The sequence below is a fragment of the Antedon mediterranea genome, chromosome 7, assembly GCF_964355755.1.
Source record: "Antedon mediterranea chromosome 7, ecAntMedi1.1, whole genome shotgun sequence".
Taxonomy (NCBI): domain Eukaryota; kingdom Metazoa; phylum Echinodermata; class Crinoidea; order Comatulida; family Antedonidae; genus Antedon; species Antedon mediterranea.
The window spans coordinates 27,043,694-27,065,669 of record NC_092676.1 but is presented as its reverse complement, the minus strand read 5'-3'; the positions used below and the strand labels follow the sequence as shown (position 1 = coordinate 27,065,669).

Genomic DNA, 21,976 nt, shown 5'->3' with positions numbered 1-21,976 from the left:
CGCATAACCTTTCACCTGCTCATGTTTTTTATACCGTATTTGGTCGTTCGCTATGGAGCATTCGCTACAGCGGCCATTGAAAGCCTGCTGAGGTTCATTTTCAAATTTAAGGTCAAGTGCGAATGTTGTCTTGATAAAATATGTAATTTGAAGACGCAATGTGACCTTCGCCTGTCGTACAATTTGCATACCTTTCATGTTTTTTCAAAGTGTCCGTTGTGCAATAATTTAAAATATTGATTATTAATTTTCTATTTCTATTCTTTTGTCATGAAATTTGATTTTTGTTTTTAAAAAATCTTTTTTATTTTGCACTGTATAAATTTAAACAATTAATCTATAAAGGAAATAAATATACAATAAATGATTAAATTATTTGTAAATATTATTTTATATAAATATTATTTTATATAAATATTATTTTAAAAAGCTAGTTTTGAAATTTATGTTTTATAATCAAACAAAAACTAAAGCATTAATCTCAATATGATTGTTGCTATAAATGTTAATATTAATTTGAGAACTTGCATAGTTAGAATTTTTGCTATGATCCAAATGATCCTTATTTTCTTTGATAAAAATGGCTACCATATCAATTATCATCATTCATATACTGTACATACGTAATGATCCAGTCTTTACTTGTGTTCTTCCGCTTCTATTGCTATACACTACTACTATGTATATGAAACTACACAACCAACCAGGTCAAAAGGTCACGGTTCATTTTGTATCCATCATAACAAAACATTGACCATTGCAATATCCTCTTTATGTGGGTCAAACGGTCAATAATATCCTATCAATGTATATATTACCTTGACCCATATCTACAGGCAGGTTGTCCAGACAACTGCACCCTGAGGCTATACAATTAGCTGACCACTCAGCTGGTCAGTAGCGGTCAATGATGCGTGATGTTTGATGTGATTGTCTTGCTATAAAGTAGCACAATATATATATTACATGTGTGGATACAGTGTTTTCTCGTTAAACGACTGCGAGAGGTTGCTATAGATTTAATATCTCAACTATGAAATTGGTTAGGAGTAGCTTAGTCATGTGTTCACAGATTATTGCGATAATATTTGGATATTTAAAAGGAGCTAAAATTAGATAGTAACATTTGTACTCTACATAAATTAACGGGTACTATTAAAGTACAGATGCCTTAAAAGAAAAGAATATATTTTCATAATTAATATAAACAACACAAGCACTATTACACTTTATAATTATAATATAATAATATTTAAAGATGTATTGTCCTCAAAATAGAACAATTTATATAAATTAAAATCAAACTTTGATTAGGCCATTTTGTAGATTCTCTTTTTCTCTGATAAAAACGTAAACAAAATAATGATTTCGCTTATACTGTAATTATACCTTTACTCCATGATTATACAAAATAATAAAGTATGTTACATTTATCTAGAAACCTTTTCTTCTAGATAAATATTTTTTCCCTTTAAATCATTTTTTATTGGGAAATTTATTTTTCTCTTTTTCGATGTTTTTGGTCAAAGTAAATATTTATGCAAACATTATTTTGTAAAATGTCTTATCTATCTTTTTATTTATTTGTTCATTATTTTTTACTATAATATCATAGTTCAAACACTGAGTGGTCATTATATCTTTGATGTACTACTACTACTACATATTCAAAGACATATTTATAAAAAAAATATTAATATTCATATCCAGCTTATCTGTATAAACCAACAATAGCCTGTTTTGAAACAAAAAATGAATTATACAATGTTAAAATTTTATTATATTTTTAATACAAAAAGCTACATACTACATAATGTCAATGACACTTGTTTAGGTAAAATTACTGGTAGTAATGTTAAAATTTAAAATATATAAATATTTAAAATTAATGAAGCATGTTCATGGTATGATTGACAGTACTGTAACTGAGTACTTTAAAATATTGCATATTTGTTTTAAATTTTAAATTAATTGAGTTTTGTTTTCTGTTATTAAATGACAAATGCAAATGTCACTATATAGCAAACATCATTTACATTTTGTTTTATCCACTTTTAAATGTTTTTTTAATGGTTGTTAATTTTTAATTGTGCGTTTTTTTTTCTTGCAGATTTTCCAACATTAGCTTGTAAGGTTTGTGGTGATAGGTCATCAGGAGTGCATTATGGGATTGTTTCATGTGAAGGGTGCAAGGTAAAAAAACTAATAATATTTATAATTGATGATGAACTATAAATAGTTTTTTCCAGAATTTATTTCACTATTAAACTGTAACCCATTTTTCTTTTATATGATGTGTTTATGTTTTTTGTATTTCCACGTTGAGATCAAAGCGCACGATAATGGCATTATATTATGTTCCAATAGCATAATTATTCTCTAAGGTGTAAGGCCTGTCCATTTAGCCTTTTTAGATCCACAAAGCGGCGGCCTACGCAAACATTTGATCATTTGTTATGTAACACTGTGTTGCATAATTATGGCACCCAGATGTAATGGTTGGTCAATGGTGTGTTTACCATTCTCATCTGTGTTAAAATTCTTTTAAAACAGAAAACCAGAAATACTAATAGGCCTCAAGTTTTATAGCATGGGTATAGGCTTAATTATGTTAATATTTTCTTGGATGTTTGAAAATAAAATAGAAAAAGAAATATTTCTTACAAAAAACAGGGCTTGACTTTTTGACATAACAGTTTTAATTGTTCTGTCTTCAGAAATTATGATTATTAGCATTTTTTTTTTTTAACAATCAGTAGTATAAAAATGTTGTTTAAATATAGTCTGGCTTAAAACTACATTCTATCTACTGTATCAATAAAATAAAATTAACTTAATTGGAAAGGGAACTAAATGTTCTCTTACATTCTCAACATCTTTCGTTGATACTAGTAATACACTTGAATAATAGTATAGCAATAGTTGAAAACAAAATTGGGTCATAATTTTAATATTAAAGGAAAAATCTGCTAAAGGCTTGGTTTTAAACTCAGAATTCCCCTTAAGCACAGTAACTCCAAGGTTAATTATCATTATAATGTTATTTATTTCCAAAAAATGATAGCATAAGTGAACCATAGCCGACTGCTAAATTCTGTCATGTACCTTACAAATCCTGCGTATGAAATTAAATTAAGTGTGCTGAGTATTCACTACAGACGGCTTAATTGATTTGAGACTTGAGAGTTCAATACCACATTATATAATCTTAACCTTTGTATGTTGAATATAGATTTAATGTTAGCGCCTACGGTAGTGTGGAGACCTTTTAGCACAATTCCAAGAAATTGTTTCCATTTTATTTCTAACCCCAATAGTAGTCAAGTATTCTTTCAAATGTGTAAATAAAAATAACTTGATTTCAAAATGGAAAAAACTTTTAAGAAAGCCATTAGAAGTGCAACAAATATTGTACAAATAATTTAAATTGAAAAAAATGTTAAATGGACTTATTTCATCTAAAAATTGTCATTATTTATTTGTAATCCATTACTGTGTATTGCAAACATAATGTTGATTGCATATAGAATTGTCCGACAATTTTAAAAACCTATATTAACTGAAATGTCTCTCTGACCATGACCATACGAGGACGAGTGACACTCAACAGACCTGATGCACTTTTCAAGGCGATGCTCAATAAATCATGCAAGCAGGCGATATTGGACGCCGGGAATAAAACGAACATGGATGGGTTTGAATGAATGGGTGGGCTGCGGATAAATGCGTGAATGCTACCGACATATGTTCACAGTATAGCTTACTCATACTGATTAAGGATCGTGGCTATTTGCGGGTATACATTACAATATTGACTATTTATACGAGAGGCTTAACTAGGGAAAGATACAGTATAAAAGATTATTTACAAATTATATAATAGTTTGCATAAAATTAGTAATTTAATATAATATAAATATAAATTTGAGCACTTGCTTTCTATTTAAAATTTTAAAAAAGCATTTGATACTTTAAACATTTAATAAAATAAAACTAGATTATAAATACACATTAAATATGTCACTATATATAACAGAGAAAATGGTCAGATGTTGATAGGAATATTAAATTGCCCTTACACCCTTCGTATTTCCTCCTTCCAGCATTTTGATTTCCGTCAACCCGGCACTAGGTAACCAAGCCAAACAATGAAGTCATCAATCCATGTTTAAAAATTGATGCACTGCGAGTTATATCATTGATGAATGTAATTGATTTGATGACGCCATTGTGTGAAGCACCTGGCGGATAGGGCACATACACTCGGCACGAGAAAAGAATACGGCTAATGAAACTGAAGACATTTTTCTTTCATTCAGTTACGCCGTTTATTAGTTCATTAACCCTGAAGTGTGCATACTTTATAGCGTTTACCTGAATGCGTGATCCGCGACCTTCAGTTGATAGATTTTTCTTGTTCATCTTGACAACGTATTACCTAAAAAACCTCGCGTTGTATTAAGATCACATTTTTTTTAATGGTTTAATATCCGAAACGACCTAATATTTGTGATCTTGAAACATTAAAGACACATTTGTGCTCACATTAGGTTAAAATAAGCTTTAAATCATTGTTGTTATGTGAAAATAAAATAATAAATCATACAACCTAAACTAAAAACAGTTATATATCATTAAAAATTATGGGTAGATTTTAAAGAAATCCTAAAAAAATTAGGTTATGAAAAAAAAAGTTTACAAAAATGATAGCATACAGTAGAACTCTTCTTCAGGGGACACAAGAAAGTGTCCTCTTGATAAGGATGTCCCCTTAATAGGGGGTATCCCCTTAATAGGGGGGTGTCCCCTTAATACGGGTGTCCCCTTAATACGGGTGTCCCCTTAATACGGGTGTCCCCTTAATACGGGTGTCCCCTTAATACGGGTGTCCCCTGAATAGCAGTTGTTTGGTTGTTTGTTAAAACATATATTTTCCCTCATTCATTTTACTGTGTCCTTTTAATAGGAGTGGTTGCATGGAGTGGTTCTATTTGGATACAGTCCTATTTGGATACAGTCCTTCGATTAAAAATAGAAATGTTGTACTCCATGTACCGGCACATTATTATATATTGTTTATTTTTAATATTTAAAAAAATACCATGTTGTGTTTTCTTTCTCAAGGGATTCTTTCGAAGATGTTTGCGACGTCAAAAAGAATACATATGTCTTCGTGGTGGAAATTGCGAAATCAGTCGGAACCAAAGGAATCGATGTCCGTCATGTAGATACAAAAAATGTATTGAATTAGGAATGTCAAAAGAAGGTGAGTTTTCTATTCTTAAATGTTATTTCCAGAGTATATTGTATAATTATATAATAAGTATAATAAACATCACAGGCACAGAATAAATTCTAAACCGCCTGGTGATATCTTGAAATTTAATTAATTCATTTGAAACGATAAAGATGAGCGCAATCTGTGCGAACCTAGAACCTTCTTCTTGATATGCAGATGTCCTAAACCATTAGACCACTATGGCTTTCATGGTATTGTTCAAATTTGATTGTATATTAATATATAATAATCAAACAATAAAATATTTCATAATAAAGTTTGTTAAACCAGGTAAAAGATAGAGCATCACAGCCTTGTGCATCTCCAGATCTGAATTTTTTCGTACCAATCAGTAAAACTATTTTTTCATATACAATTTGTATTAATTTGTTGTCTTCCATATTTTTCAACCATTTTTTGTTTTTTTTTTCCAAAAAAATCTGAAAGAATTTTGATGTCTAGTAACTGGTCCGTGACAAACTGAAAGATGATTTAGCAATATTTGCATATATTTATTTGACTGACTGCATATTATGCCCTTGCTGCTAACAATTTTGGCCTTCATAATAACTGTTATGACATTGACATATTCTAGGACAATGGCTTTTGATAAAAACATAGATTCTGCGAGGCACATTTTCTTATACAGTGTAAATCTTCGCAGAATTTTTCGCAGCGGGTGTCTGACCTGGAGACAGTTAGCTACGTTATATATGGATGGGTCGTGAGGTTTAATCCTAGCTATGAGGCGAACATTTATTCATTAATCATTGTGGAACGTATTCGATTAACTCAAGGTCCTTTTTAAATCTGAGGGCGACACTGTGTTATGGGTGCTGGGTGCAAATTTGAAGGGATTAGTAGTTAGCCTGTAAAAATGATATATTACATCAAGCCATCCTGTTTTACAAGTGTGTGTCATTACAATGATTTAACCTTTAGTTATATTCATGTTTTGCCTGTAAACCAGAGTTATCAAAATAGTTTTTCATTTCTGAACTGAATATAAAGCTGTGATAATATAAATGACCAAATCTTTACAGTATATACTGTAATATCAGAGTGATAACATTCACACACTATAGAATATGGATCCTAGATTTCAAGATGGGATAATGATGACTAAATCTTTGCAGTATATATACTGTAACATCAGGCTTATAACATTCAAATAGAATTTGGATCCTAGATTTCAAAGACCACCAGGCACAAGAAACTGTATTTGTTTCCGTATTTACAGTAATAACAAATATTTAAAGCTATGAAGTAGCTATTTCAAGCTTTTGCAAATACATATTCTATTATATATTTCTTGGTTCAAGTGTTGTACTATGAGTCATAACAAAGATTGACTTGAATGTGTACATTAATTAGAATACTAGTCAAATTCTGCCACTACAGTACTTAATCAAACACACTGGAACTTAGCAGCCCACCTAACCTAAAACCATTGTAGGTTTCTCAATGTAGTTGACCTTTACGAAGTTCACACATAACAGAGGTCATAACAGTTGTTTGTGAATTAACTCTACAGCCTATTCATGGCCTATTGCCTGGAATTAAGGTCACCCGGTTCTTTGCCCCAATTTATAATGTGATTTCCTGAATGTTGGTTGTGTGGTAGCTTTTAAATGTCTAATAGGATATTTTACAATTTGCAGTAATTTTATACCATACAGGTAACTATTTACTGTATCCTTTTAGGTCTTTCAGAATAATATTAATGAGCCATATTATCATGAGATTTATTATGAAATAAATATCCTCCCTGCTCCTCCAATATTTTCCCCCTTCCCCGGATACTGCTTCCATTTATAGACTTGTTTGAATTACATACAATTAGAAATTCCTTCGTTAGAGACATTTTCCAAAGTTTCTGTCTACACAGACTCCACCCCAATGAAATATTTCCCGTCTCATTTCATCTACTTCCCCATTCCCCCTCCAATAGTTCCTCCTTCCCTGGATGCTTCTTCCAACTATAGAAAATAGACATTTTTAAAGTTTCTGCCCACAAACTCCACCCCACAGAGTTTCTTCCAATTGGAGGCTTATTCACATGAGGTCCTTTAAGCTTCTGTCAACCTAAAACCCTGCTAAGAAAATGGTCCCAAAATGGTCTTTAATACTAGCAGACCTGTACTCATTTTTTTACAGTCTTAAAATTCAATATGTAATGGATCAAAAAGATTTACATTCAGAAAAAAATAAAATTGTATAATCTTTTCAAATATTAGAAAAATCAATCACTGGCATACATTTGTAAAATGTGTATGTTATTCATGAGTAAATCTTAAACGAAAATTAAAACGTTTCTTGAGGCCTAGCCATTTGGATACTTTTTCTTGAACTACATATCATATGTCTCCCTTGTGTATATTTCAAAAGATAATGTTACAGTGTTATATTTTTCTGTAATATGTATTCCTTCAAAATTATTTCATTACAATTTTAACAAGCCCCCTTTAGTCAGATCATTTTCAATAAAATATGATCATGTCAGAGCTTTTTTAGAACAATTTGTCTTGAATTTGATGCGATACTTTGAATTAATTCTGAAAAATATTTCATATCTTGTTTGATAACATATTTGATTGTTTTCGTTTGAGATTTTTCTTGAAAATTAAATTGAAGTATTGTTTGATTTGTTCTGGCAGTGAAACGATGATAAATTCAGGTTGGCATATAGCGATCACATTTTCTAGTTTTGAGAAGTATTTTCACTTCTGATAACATTTAATACAAATAGTTTATTGTATTTTATCAAATCATAATATAAAAAGCAGTATATTATATAAATTTCACTTAAAAACTACTGAATTAATCTAAATATTGATTTATTTTGTACTTTTCGGTGAATGATTTCTACGTTATATATTTCACAATGATGGTATTATTTAAACAATACAACATGAATACATTAGTCTTTGTACTAATGCCTTGCAGGTGCTATTTGTTCATATACCATTTACCTGTAGTACTTACACATATATCTGGTATGTAATTTGTTAATTGGTAGTTCATAAAAAGGAAACAGAAGCTAATAATACATTTGTGAATTAGCTAATTACACACAGTGTACTTACAAAAGTGTATAGGCTGGTGGACAAACTTCTGGCCTAGAAAATCTTAAACATTTTCCCAAAACCAGAATGTTATATGTTCCCAAAGATTCCTAATTTTTTTATATTAATTTTCAAAATGTGTTTGAAAGAAAGTAATCCAGACATTTTCGTCCAGCCTAAGGGCTTTTAAACTAGTTGAATGTAGTGCACTGGGCTAGAATTGATCAGCCTTTTGATTAACTCAAAATAGTGCTAGTCAAAACAGTTCTTAAGTCAAGACAGTGCTTTATTGCTTAAGTAAAACTGATGCTTTATTTTAATATCAAACCAATCCTTTTTTTATCTTATTGAATAGACTCATTTATAGATTTAAGAAAAATATTTAAAAACTTAATTTTGTAAACTGACTTTAAAAGCAAAACTATTGACATACAAAGTTTTGCTAATTTTTTTGCCAAACACAGCTGAAAAATCTAACCCCAGATGTGTTTAAACTCTTCTTAAAATATTAATTGGATGTTATAGCTGGTTATACATTATATATATTGATTATTTTCTTTGTGTACTCTATTATTTCACAATCTTCTGTTTAATGATCTTGCTCATTATTGTTTTATAAGAGAAATCCACAAAACAAAACATTATCCCACAATTATATGCTCACCCATCTTATAAATCATTCCACGTTCATTAAAGGTTTAAAGAATTAGGTCGAGTCATTAAAGTGGATAAAATAATTGTTTTTATAAGCTTTATGACATCATCATTTTAACATGAATGTGGTTTTCTTTCTTCATTTCTTAGCCTTACTTATAATTATTGCCTATTACAGACCCATTATCTGAAGTATTTGTCGCGTGAACTTTAGCTTGCTATAAACGTGTTAATAACGTTTGACCTAATTAAACCAATGAAGTTATAACATTGTGAAAAAAAAGCCACAACATTATAATTTATGGAGGCAGATTTTGACCTAATTAATGTTTTATTCTGTTGAGACTACTGAGGGCAGCACATTGGTAATGTTTTAGTCTTGCCTTGGCTTCAAATTCCAAAGCCCACCAAAGCCAAAGATTTTTGAACAAAATCAAAATAGATATTAATAATGATAATAATAATGATAGTCTTAAATAGCACCCAATGTTTCTAAGTACTTTACACATAAAAATGGTCCATAAAATATCCTAAGATTTAAAAAAAAGAAGAAAAGCAGAAGAACAGAACCTGTGTAATTGCGATGTACTTACTTAACTGTTTATTATTATTATTCTGTATCTGTATTTAAAATGTAATTGTTCTTGTATGTTTTTCTATAATCTAAAACAAACAAAAAAATGTTTTGTAACTTATGAATATTCGCTTTTATGCATACATTTCTTTTATCATGGACCATTTGTAATAACATTATTTTGAATGAAAATGTCATCCATGTAAAATAAGTTTATAAATAAATAAAAAATCCCACTCTGTTCTTCAGTACTTTGAAGCTCCCATATAAGAGCTCGCTGGAACAGTATTCAAAGGAGCTTGGGTGAAAAAGGCAAAAGGAAAAAGAACTTGTTGGCCTTTCTTAAGATAGTAAGTCAATATGTAGTGATTATTTTGTTAGATTTTCAATAATGATGGCGCTTTCATTTTACAACATAATGTTAAACATTAATGAGATATAGGAAAATATATTTTCAATCGTAATAAAATAATAGTAGCAACAATAGCTTAATAGGCCAAATATTGGATCAAATGCAAACCATATGGCTAGTCTCTGACGCCTCTTTTATTTACTAACACACATACACATTCATCCACAATGAATAAGACTGCTTTTGAGTTGATACCATCACCTATCAAATATTTCTTCTTTTAGTTCCTGACTGAATACATTGATACTAAAAACTAGAGAGGAAATAGTAACTTTGGATTATCCCACTGGATGTAGGGATTATCCCTCTGGATGTAGGGATTATCCCACTGGATGTAGGGATTCTATCTACTGTATACCATTTTGGATAATACGAATAACGTTCCCTCATTCTATGAATATTGGAGGAACCCTATACATATTTCTAAGAACAGAATTCATGACAGTTGCAATAGTCTGTTTAAAACCATAGTTAACAGACTCCCACAATCCAACCTACTACTGTACAGTACATCGGCGTTGGTGCAAATTGGTATTTAGGATATTGTAGGTTGGTTTAGTGGAAGTTGCTTATATTGTTAATTTTCTAGAGAAATTGTTTTTCTTTTTGTTTTTTGTATGATTTGTATATGGATGTACTATCTGAAAAAAAGAAAATTAATGAATGAATTTTATTTTACATAATCCTTTTTTAAGCTATCAAAGGTATTATGTTTTTCAGTTTAGTTTATCTAAAGGTTTTACTGAGAACATTTGTTAAACATTGAAGGGAACCTCTGCAGTAGAAGTATAGCATTCTTGTAACACTCATATATTTCATTACAGTATTTTGTTTTTGTAATGTAATATATTTAAAAAAAACTGTTTGATTTATATTGACACAGCTCAAACTACTGAATTGGTTATTATTTATTTTGTGATTTGAAAAAATGTTTAACCTCACTTGACACAAAAATGAATGATAATCTTCCAGGAGAAATATGAAAATTCTAAAATGTACCCTACAATGATAAATCATTCCTATTACCTATGTTGAATGATTGGACACGTTTATGATAATAGACAAGTAAAGGCATTGAATAATTTAAAAAACTGAGTGATGGTATTGATTGAAGAAAAATGAGTTTAAGGCAAAGTAAATGAAATATTCTTCACTTTGTCTGTTGAGTGATTTAATATTTGTTTTAATGAAACACCCTACTAACCTACAAATGTCGTATAATGGATTTGTTTCCACGCTTGTTGTTAACTTGAAAAGTAGCAAATTTGAATCACAGATTTTTATAGGAATTCTGTATTGTATTAAAATATACAAATAGATTCTGGATGGAAAAATGCTGGAGAGAGATGTTTAAAAATGCTAAAAACGTAAAATGTACAAGAAAATGTACTGTATAAGATGCTAAAATGTAAAAAATGTGAAAGGAATAACTACAATATGAGAAATGTTTGAAAAATCCGGTATATGCGCTCATCGTATGAAAATCTTTTTAAAATGTTGACTGACATAACTAAAATACATGCACCAGGGTCAGGTCATGAATATTCATGAATATATACTAATTATTACTGTTTTATCTTTAAAACAAATTAATAAACCAATAGATGTCAATTTGTATTGCATATGCAATTTTTATTTTCCAAAAAACGAAACCGTATTTAAGTATTTTTCACGACAGACAGAAAAGGAATCAAATATAAGAGTATTATTAATATTAGCATAAAGTAACATTGTATGTATGTTGCACACCACAAATTACTTTATAATGACTACGGCTGGCAGTTAGACTGATGAAAATGAATATAAATGTAGTAGTAGCTAGGTTTTTAGTATAGAGAAGCTCACGGCATCCGTTGCCTACATTCTCTCTATATTTGGGTCAAAGAAAGCTACTACAGCACTCAGCTATTATATTTTAAGTTTGGACTGAGAATGGGTTAAATTGCCCATGGCATGAATATTCATTATGGAAAATGATTTGTATATGTGTCATACTTATTTGTATTCAGTGTATTCCTCAACGGTTTAAATTAGCTGATGGAGAATGTAAAGTTTAATTTAGGATGCTAAATTTTGATGCGTGAATGTTGTTTTTTTGTTAGGTACGTTTTTGCAGTCTAATTTAAAAGTTTATAAATGTGAAATTTTATACATTTGTAGAACCTCTCTTTTGGGATATCTCTATTCGAGAGACAGTTTCTCATTGAATGAACACGGGAAATAGATGTTTTAAGACTACATCCAACCTCTATTTGGGTCCCAAAGGTGTCCCTGTATGGGTTCCACAGTGTATTCATGGTTAACTCCATCTCCAAAATTGTCATATCTATCAAAATTGTCTTTAAAAAATAATTTCATTTCATATTTTTCATTTTATAATATCACTATCATAATCGTTGAAACACACTTATCTAAAACATTTGTACATTTATTTCTTAAATTGTGTAAATATTTTATTTTTTATGCCACATTTTATTCCGAGTTGTCACATATCTGATTGGTGTAATTTGTCTGGGCACCGCATCCAACTGTTACCAACACTGATGTAACACTTTATTAACAGCTAAGGCATTCCATCCATCATCACTAACCTTCATGCAAACCAAATACATATGAATGTACTATTTATCAGGTCATGAACATCACGACTTATCTTCCTAATTTTATCGCGCTTTAACACTACAAGGGTGCGGAAATAATCAGAGCATAGGTACTTTTTTTAGCCACTTAAGGTGTTAAATTATTAAAACGTTACATTTGTAGTCACAGCGATAAAATCTTCTCGATTTTATCGCGGATTATGAAGTATGAGAGCGTCAAAATAATCGGAGCAAAATGTACATTTTTTAGAATTATTTTTGGCAACTTAAACTGTTGAATTATTAAAATACTTGTGTATAATCTTTGTAAAAGTATGCAGTACAGCACATCTATCACACATTTCATCTGCTTGTCACTATGTCAAAGGTCGAGGGTTATAAATAAACCTAAACATTCACGACTTGATTAAATGCATACATTGAACCTCACGCTACCATGGCGTGTATGGTTTCTCATATGACCTTCGACAGTCATGTTCAGATATGCTATAAAACGTCCACCAACAATAGGCACAATAGTCAAATACACGTTTTTATATTTTTAAAATACAGCTCAAATTCTAAAACATGTTTAGTCTTGAAGGTAACTGAAATAATCTTTACCATTGGTATTTTTCAGTTTCGCTTAATGGATATCTATTATTGTTATTATTCATTATTTATAAAGCACCTTTCCAGAAGTTAAAGTGCTGTACAGAAAGATTAACAGAAACCACATAAAAAAAAAATTCAAAATGATATTGTAAATGTTTATACTGTATATATTTTCATTCATAAGTTTGGAATGTAATGTTTTTGTGATAGATCTGGACAAGAAAATCTATATGATGAAGTTAAAACTAAATTGCATTTCAGCCAGACGAAAAAGTTAATAATAAAATCTATTTTTTCATTCATATGTATTGAACATGAATGTTTTTGTGATAGTTCTGGACAAGAAAAACTACTACATGATGAAGTTGAAACAAAACTTGCATTTCAGCTGGACGTTTATGGTAAAATACTACTACTTTGCAAAGACCAAAGTTTAACAATAATAGTAAAATATCATCAAATATCCATCAATATACATAATGTCAAAAGATGTTTCCAGCAATAGATGATAGTGTTTTCTTTAATAATTTCCATCATTATAGTATGAATTATTGTGTATTTTTAATGTTTTTCTTACCCATTTATTATTCTTTCTACTGAAATAATGAATCAATTTTACATTAAAAATCAATTTAGAGTTAACGGTTAAATCAAGCATGAAAATTACACTTAACTCATCTTATTCTTTTGTCATTTCTGTTGGAAAATTTGTAAAAAAATAAGATAAAATTTCTGATGTATTGCTGTGAAGGAGTTTGGAAAATTAATATTTTGATATTTTAAAAAATGGATTCATATTTTAGTTGATAGATGAGCTATTGCATTCTCCAACACTTCTTCTTTCTACCACCGCAAATCACCAGTTACAGGCTTGTATTTGTGTTTTTAAATTTCCAGTTATTATTACACTTTCTATCCAATTTAAGCAATCATATGTCTGTAACATTGTCAACAAATTATGTCCTCATAGCTTAGAAACGTTTTGTCTCTTAGATCCGTGTTGCAGTCCATTTCAATTTAGTATTGTTTGAATAAAAGCTTTTGCATGTTATGTTATTCCCATTAGAATCAATGTCCAACATTCAGAACATAGATTCAAAATTCATTAATTTAATACATTCAATAGGCCATATTGTTGTCGTAAATAGGTCTCGTAGCATGTGACACAATTTAACCCATTCTACTGGTAGATCATGTCACAAAGACTAGGTCATGTTGTGAAGACTAGGTCATAGTTATGTCGTAACTAGGCTACTCACACCAGGTCACGAGTACTCTCCGTTTGTTCTTCACACCGATCATTCGGTATAATTTCTTAAGGCTTTTTATTCGTGTGGAAAATGTACTTAGTAATTGGAAAAGCACTATGAAATTATTTACCTTAATACAACATTTACATTACAGTACAGTAGCGCAAACAATAATGGAATATCATGTTTTGCATTATAGATGATTTTGTATCGGAAAGTCAATTTTTGGTACAATTAAATCTTGCGTAAACGGTGTGAGTGAACTCTTAATGACTTTTTGGTTATAATTATTAATCCGATAAATTACTATCATTTCAATAATGTGTAGGTGCTTATAGATGAATTTATTTTCATTTTTAATTTTCCATCACAAAATAATGATTTATACCTGATAAAATTTGATAAGGATTACATACAAAACACTTGAAGATGACTAAAGGTTAATGACCTCATTTACCAAGACCCTTTCTTTAAATTTATTGGATTAATGGTCTTGATGGATATGAGCAAAAGGTTTGCATGACCACAAATTGTTTGATTTCTTGTGGGTTCCTAAAAAAAGGCTGTTTCATTTCATGAACATTTAATTATATAAATTAAACTTGTGTTCACACAGGTACACTATAGAAAATCCTTGGTAAAATGATGTTAATCTGTTCCTCAGTCAAGACCCAACCCTTTAATACATTGACCGGACAAAAATAACTTCATCACATTTGTGTAGTACTCATAAGAAAGGAAAGTACTTTTGTACACTACCCAAAAATAGAACAAAGATATTATTATTATAAATGCTTGAACTTTTATTAAGGTAGCGTAGCTACTACCAGTTCTTCTAAAATGTAGCATAATTTGGTATTTTACTACCTGACATACCGTATGTTTTACTGCGTGTTTCTATTCATATTTCATATACAAATTTAGTATATATTTTTATTATGTAATGATAATTTTAAATTAGCCTGTCCATCATAAAGGAGATTGACACTAAAAGAAGGGAACAACACTAAAAAAAGATAGTTTACTTAGTAATTTAAGGCCCTTTGATTACACACAGCTGCAGGGCCGTGCACTTTATAAAGGTTTTTCTATATTATCACATTAAATTAAAAACTATACAAATGATCAATAACATTGCATCATGCTTTGTTTTGTACGGTGCTATACATAGTAGAGTATCTGAAGTGGAATGAATTTAATGACATATAGAGTTTCATTGTAAATTAGTGTTCGTCTCAACAGTTAATGCGGCTAGGTTTACAGTGTTAATTAAATGTTGGGGGACCTATCGATAATGATATCTGGGTGATCATAAAAGTGTCAAAAAGATCTTAAGGATATTTAGGTTTTGTTCTCATTTATGGATTTACAATTATGATATTGTTTGCTCAAATTATACCGTATTTATATGTGAAATTTAAAGCAAATAATTTTAATTCTTGTCAATTTTTAAACACTAACTCTTTGACAAGAAACACATTGTCCTATTATTCATTTTTGTCAAATTAAAAAAAAATATAAAAAAATAAATAAATACCATATCTTTCCTCTACCCTGAATTTCTTTTTAGGATGTGATGTTAGTATTTTATTTAAAAAAAAACCTTTTCAAACTTCAATCTTTTCAATCAAAATGAATTAATTATTACCAAAAAAGCTAATTAGCTAGTCAAATAAAATAAATTTCTAATTCCTTACTTGATAAACATATACATGCATTATAGTGTTCATATGAAATATTTATTTATTTTTGATTTAAAATTCAAACAAGTATTGTTCATATTCCATTAACATGAGTACATACAGGAGACACATTGATTGCTACTGAGTAAATGAAATTTATAATAACAAACAATTATTTAGGATAATGGACCATACACAATAGACCGTACAAACAATATTTAAAGACTACAATACAGACTACACTAACAAAACAAATGTGATGTGCCCATATATGGACATGATGATGTCATATCACTACCATATTTGGGTATATCACTACCATATTTAGGTATATCACTACCATATTTGGGCACATACACTTTTTTTTGTCAAACCACTTTGATTAGTGTAGACAGAGCTTAAGAAATGCCAGGTAGAAATGCCATCTGATCTTCTGTGTCTACACAGCTTCTTTTAATGTACACAAACATACAAAATAAAATATTATAAATGGTGTTTTAATTATTTTTTTGGATTCACAAAATAGTGGTGTTGTAATTATTTTGAAAATTATTTGGATTTCCAAGATACTTCTGAAAGCTGTGGTGTTCTTACTTATTTTTAAATTATTTGGATTTCCAAAAAACGTTTGAAGATTGTAGTTTTTTTATTATTGTTAAATTATTGGGATTTCCAAAATACTTCTGAAAACTGTGGTGTTTTTAATTTTTTATTTATAATAATTATTTTTTTAAATTTGTTTATTATTTTAATTTCTAAAAAATGTTGTCATGAGTATCATAGTCTGTATATATTTATATACCAGTGACATGGCCACAGCATTTAATCGCTAATCCAGTCCAAAGTCTAAATATTAATCATGTGATCTAATCCACCCAACGATAAACCTGATTGTCTCGACTAATGTAATCTGCGACACTTTCAATGAAATAGTATTTTTTATTCACAAAGCGCTTTAATTAGTCACGTCAAAATAATTCAGAAGGGTAGATAATTTATTATGCTAATTTTAAATCTTTTTTATGATTTATAAATCAAATTATTTTGTCTTTGTGACATTCCCCGATGGGTAAGTATATCGCAGATTTCAGGCTTTTACGTTTTACATATGGATTGTTATGTTGTGAGGTTTTTGTTCACTTCTAATAAAGCCGCATGGAGTTGATTTGGCTTATCACAAACAGTAATGTATAAAATGTGCTACGGTATCTATCCCAATAGTTTTTTATGATCTAATAAGACAAATGTTTTAATTAATTTTAAGAACATGAAATTTCTTTTATCATCAGCACATTTTTTTATTTCAGATAGCTATTTTTATTTAATTTGGTAATATAGCATTACAATGTCAATAACAATATAATATATTATTATATCAACAATATGTATAAGATATATTTGTATAAAAGTAATTTTATTTTAGTATCAAACATCAATATGCATTTTTTTCATTGGTATTTCAAATTTGAACAAAGGGATATATCATTACATAAAAAATAAATTTTACAAATTTATATTTCACTCATACAATATGAAATCATGAAAAATTTATTTTACAAATATGATTTAATTTGAATTTAGTAATGAACCAAAAAAAAAAGAGATTTATTTTGTTTTTGTAAGGATACAAAATAGGTTACTGGGTTTTACAGTAAATAGTTGATGTTATGGAATTCTCATTACAATTTCATGTATGTAGCATGTAACACATTCAAGAACATTAATACCTGGCTGAATGTTAGATACCATAATTCTGTCATATTACTTTTGATTAATTGCCTTAGTAATTCATCCTGATGCTATTTATTAACACCCCCTCCTAATAGATTCCTACCATATGCTGTTTTGTCATTACCATTTATATTTATATCAGTAATATGATCACATTAACTTTCCTGCTAAAATATCAGAATTCAATCTAAAATTTAATAACGAACAAAATTTAATGTAAGCACATTCATTTTGAATATGTAATTTATTGTTAAATAATGAGATGTATGTGCTCTTTTTGTTGTCATTTGTTACCCACCTTATTTCTTTACCTTTCGATCAATGCATAATAGTAACAGAGAAGAACTACAAAACTCGGAGATATACCAAAATTCATAAGTTATGAATAATTGGAGCTTTCATGTTATACCTGATGATATAGCCATATTTTAAACATATTATGCCTAGCTAACTTACCTGGACAAACCCCTTTTTCTTCAAGGAGATGAATATTAACAAAAAATAAATACCCTATACTAACATCATTTCTTTCTTTAATCTTGAATTAAATCATCAAATAATAATATCATACAATATACAGGATAACATAAATTTTAGAAAAATAAAATGTTGCCGTCATCGCTATTGTGTAAATTTATTCATGATAGTGTAGCTTTTCATTTGCCCACACAAAAGGTTATATGATAATATATAATTGATAGAAAAAATATTGCTTAAAAACAATGTTTTTATGACATTTAAATGGAGACAAATAATGTCATAAAATCAAGCGATTGTTTAAGATTTTAATTAATGAGTACATATTGTTCGTTGATTGATAATTGTGACCGAACGTAACATGAATTTTATGAGGTTACCGGGCAATTTGTGTATCGTTATGTTGTCTACTTCGCCTCGACTATTGGGATTTAGATGAAGTTTGTGACGCAAAGCTCAAGACAAATGTACCTCTTGTTTTTTATCTTTGACAAGAATATTGTGAAAACATTTGTTGTAGTAGGAGAATGGAAAGTAGCCATCTAAGTGGCTTCTGTCATCTCTAATAACGAGATAAATTGAAAAATCTTTCGTACAATTGTTAATATTGATAAATATTATATCACAAAGCATGATTTTTTTATATCATGGTATATTTTTATATGCATCTTTATTATCATCAACATCATCATCATCATCATTATCATCATCATCATCATCATCATCATCATCATCATCATCATCATTATCATCATAATATTATTAACATCATTATCATGAGTATCACAGTTACAGTATCGTCATCGACATCGTCATTATCAACATTATTATCATCATTATTCTTATCATTACATCATGATATCACAGTTACTGTATCATCATCATCATCATCATCATTATCATTATTATCATCGTTCTTATCATTGTCATTACATCATGATATCACAGTTACTGTATCATCATCATCATTATCATCTTTATTATCATTATCAGTACATCATGATATCAAGGTACTGTATTATCATCATCGTCATCATCATCATCATCATCATCATCATCATCATCATCATCATCATCATCATCATCATCATCAGCATCTTTATTATCATCATTATTCTTATCATGATATCACAGTTACTGTATCATTATCATCATCCTCATTTTCATTACATCTTGATATCACACTTACTGTATCATCATCATCATCAACATCATCATCATCACGATTGGTTATTATTAATTTATTTTCAATCTATAATATTAATTCAGATTTACATTATAATGTGTTGACCATACTTGACCGTTTCTATTAAGGCTAATCAAAATAGAATTTTAATTATTTTGTCAACATATTTAACAATTAAGTTCTTTCAGCAGTACGTAATAACAAAACTTGATTGGATTTGGTCAGAATTTTGATTTATTTCATAAGATAGATTTATGCTCGATTACGTAAAAAATATCCAGGCTAAAAGAATATAAAATTACCTCAAGATTTGAATTCTCAGATTGTATTCACGAAAATCTAGAAGCCAAAACATAAACCCATATAACGTATCACTTAGCGTACAATGAGAGATCCTTCAAATATGATCTGTCGTGTTTTAAATCGCTTGTTACATATCTCGTCTGTAAAACCAAGTGTCGATGTTGATTTAGTTTTAGATTTTCTCGTAGAACGCTTTTAACCGATATCTCCCTAAGCTTTATCTTTTAGAATTAGCCTAGGTAGATTTTTATTATTTTTCAAGTGGTTGTTTAAACTCATTGTAATAGGATGAGATCGAGGATGTACAGGAGTAAAATGTTACATGAAATACACTTATATATGGAGAAATCAGTGTTCTGGTCATCGCTATTAACATTCACCGTTTATCAATCGTCACTCCCCTGATTGTTGCCGATTATTCTTGTACAATGAGCAAGAAAACATCTTTTAAAACATTGTGACTGCCGTCGATGCTTAATAACAGTTAATGTACATAGTCAGATATTAACATTGGAAATCTACATTTGAAGATTATGTCGTAACGTCTCCTGACATCGGGGCATTTACACATGATCTTTAGTCTACGAGGAGTTATTTTCCTTTGTTTTGTAATTATTTTTAGACATTAACTAATCTTTGATACAGACATTCTGTTACATACATATTCCAACAAATTAACATTATAATGTTACGTTTAAGCATCTTAACAAATTGATATATAATGTACTATTTTTATTAACAAACATTTTAATAGATAAATAATTTAATAAAATAAACAGAAATATGTTTTGATAACAGAAAGAAGAGTAAAACTAAGTGAATTGATTCCTTGTTTTTTTTTTTTTATTAAATTAAATATTAAATAAAATTTAAGAAATAAAAAAAAATTTATATACTCTAAATATCAAAATCAAACAACAAACAAAAAATCAAAACAAATTTTGAAAGAAATCCTTTCCAAATTTGTAGAATATATGGAGTTACCTTCTATAGTAAATAATATATAATAAAAAAACAGGGCATGCTCATCTCAAGATAAATGAATGATGGGCCTGAAGATTACTACACCGGTGATCTAATCAATGAATTATTACTTATGGTAAAATGCATTAGTTTTTCTAAATTCACATTTTTTTCTGTCCAATACAAACAAAAGATACCAAACTAAAATAAAGCACCTGAATATAAATTGATATTTTACAATTTCATAAATACTAATGTATAATATCCCAATTTATATTTTAATGAAAACTAATATAATAAAAAAAAAAATTATTTCATAGCTAAAATTAAATCAATATTTGACAAAAACGACAATGTTCTATATTACCACAATAAATTGAAATGGATCATAACAGACGTTTTTATATAATGCAAAATAATATTTGGCAAACCATTGCATAATAAAAATTATATCGTTTATGAACGTTAAATACCCAAACAGCTGGTTCACGGTCCCCAGAGCTTGGAAAAGAAACATCCACTTTAGAGAAACCCTAAAATTATAATTCACAAACACAACTTTTTTTGTTACTCGCTAATAGTCAGAGTTAGCCTGTTGGGTTGTAAATTTTGTAGGTGATGTGCATAGCCCATATATCCGAGGCGAAAGGAGTTTGTAGCCGTAGTTTATGCGTTGGCTTTGAGTTTGCGTAAATCAGAGGGCAGAAGCAGCTGACTCAAAGAACAGAGGCCCATTAGATGCGAGTCTTTATGACGCGCACTGATTGCCAGCGTATATTGCTACGATAGATGCTGTAAAAATTGTCGTTATTTAATAAATCGCATCCTGCCTGCCTTTATCATCTTTAATTTAAAAAAAATAAGTTTTACAAAATCACTTTCTGACATATGGTTATAGTTTATTATATAATTAAATTTCAATAATGTAATTAATATATAATTTAATATGATTTAAAAATTTTTGGTAAATTAATTTTCCCATATATATACAATACACAGATGTACTGCAATTTTTTTGTATATAATTAGCCAATACGTTCTAATAATGTAAAGTTATGTTATTTAATAAATCGTATCTTGCCTTTATCATCTTTTTTCTATAAAAAAAAGTTTTTTGCAAAATCATTTTCTGACATATGGTTATATAGTTTATTATATAATTAAATTTTAATAATTGTAATTAATATATAATTTGACTTTTTAATAT

The 21,976-nt window shown here is 29.0% G+C and overlaps 1 protein-coding gene across 1 annotated transcript in view; it reads left to right on the top strand.

Moving 5' to 3' along the window:
* Positions 1–21,976, top strand: part of LOC140055174 (retinoic acid receptor alpha-A-like) — a 130,186-nt gene that overhangs the window by 52,551 nt on the left and 55,659 nt on the right. Inside the window, exons 2-3 of the mRNA XM_072100415.1 lie at positions 2,111–2,193; positions 5,125–5,266. Coding sequence (XP_071956516.1) covers positions 2,111–2,193; positions 5,125–5,266 — 225 coding nt within the window. The remainder of the gene's footprint in view (positions 1–2,110; positions 2,194–5,124; positions 5,267–21,976) is intronic.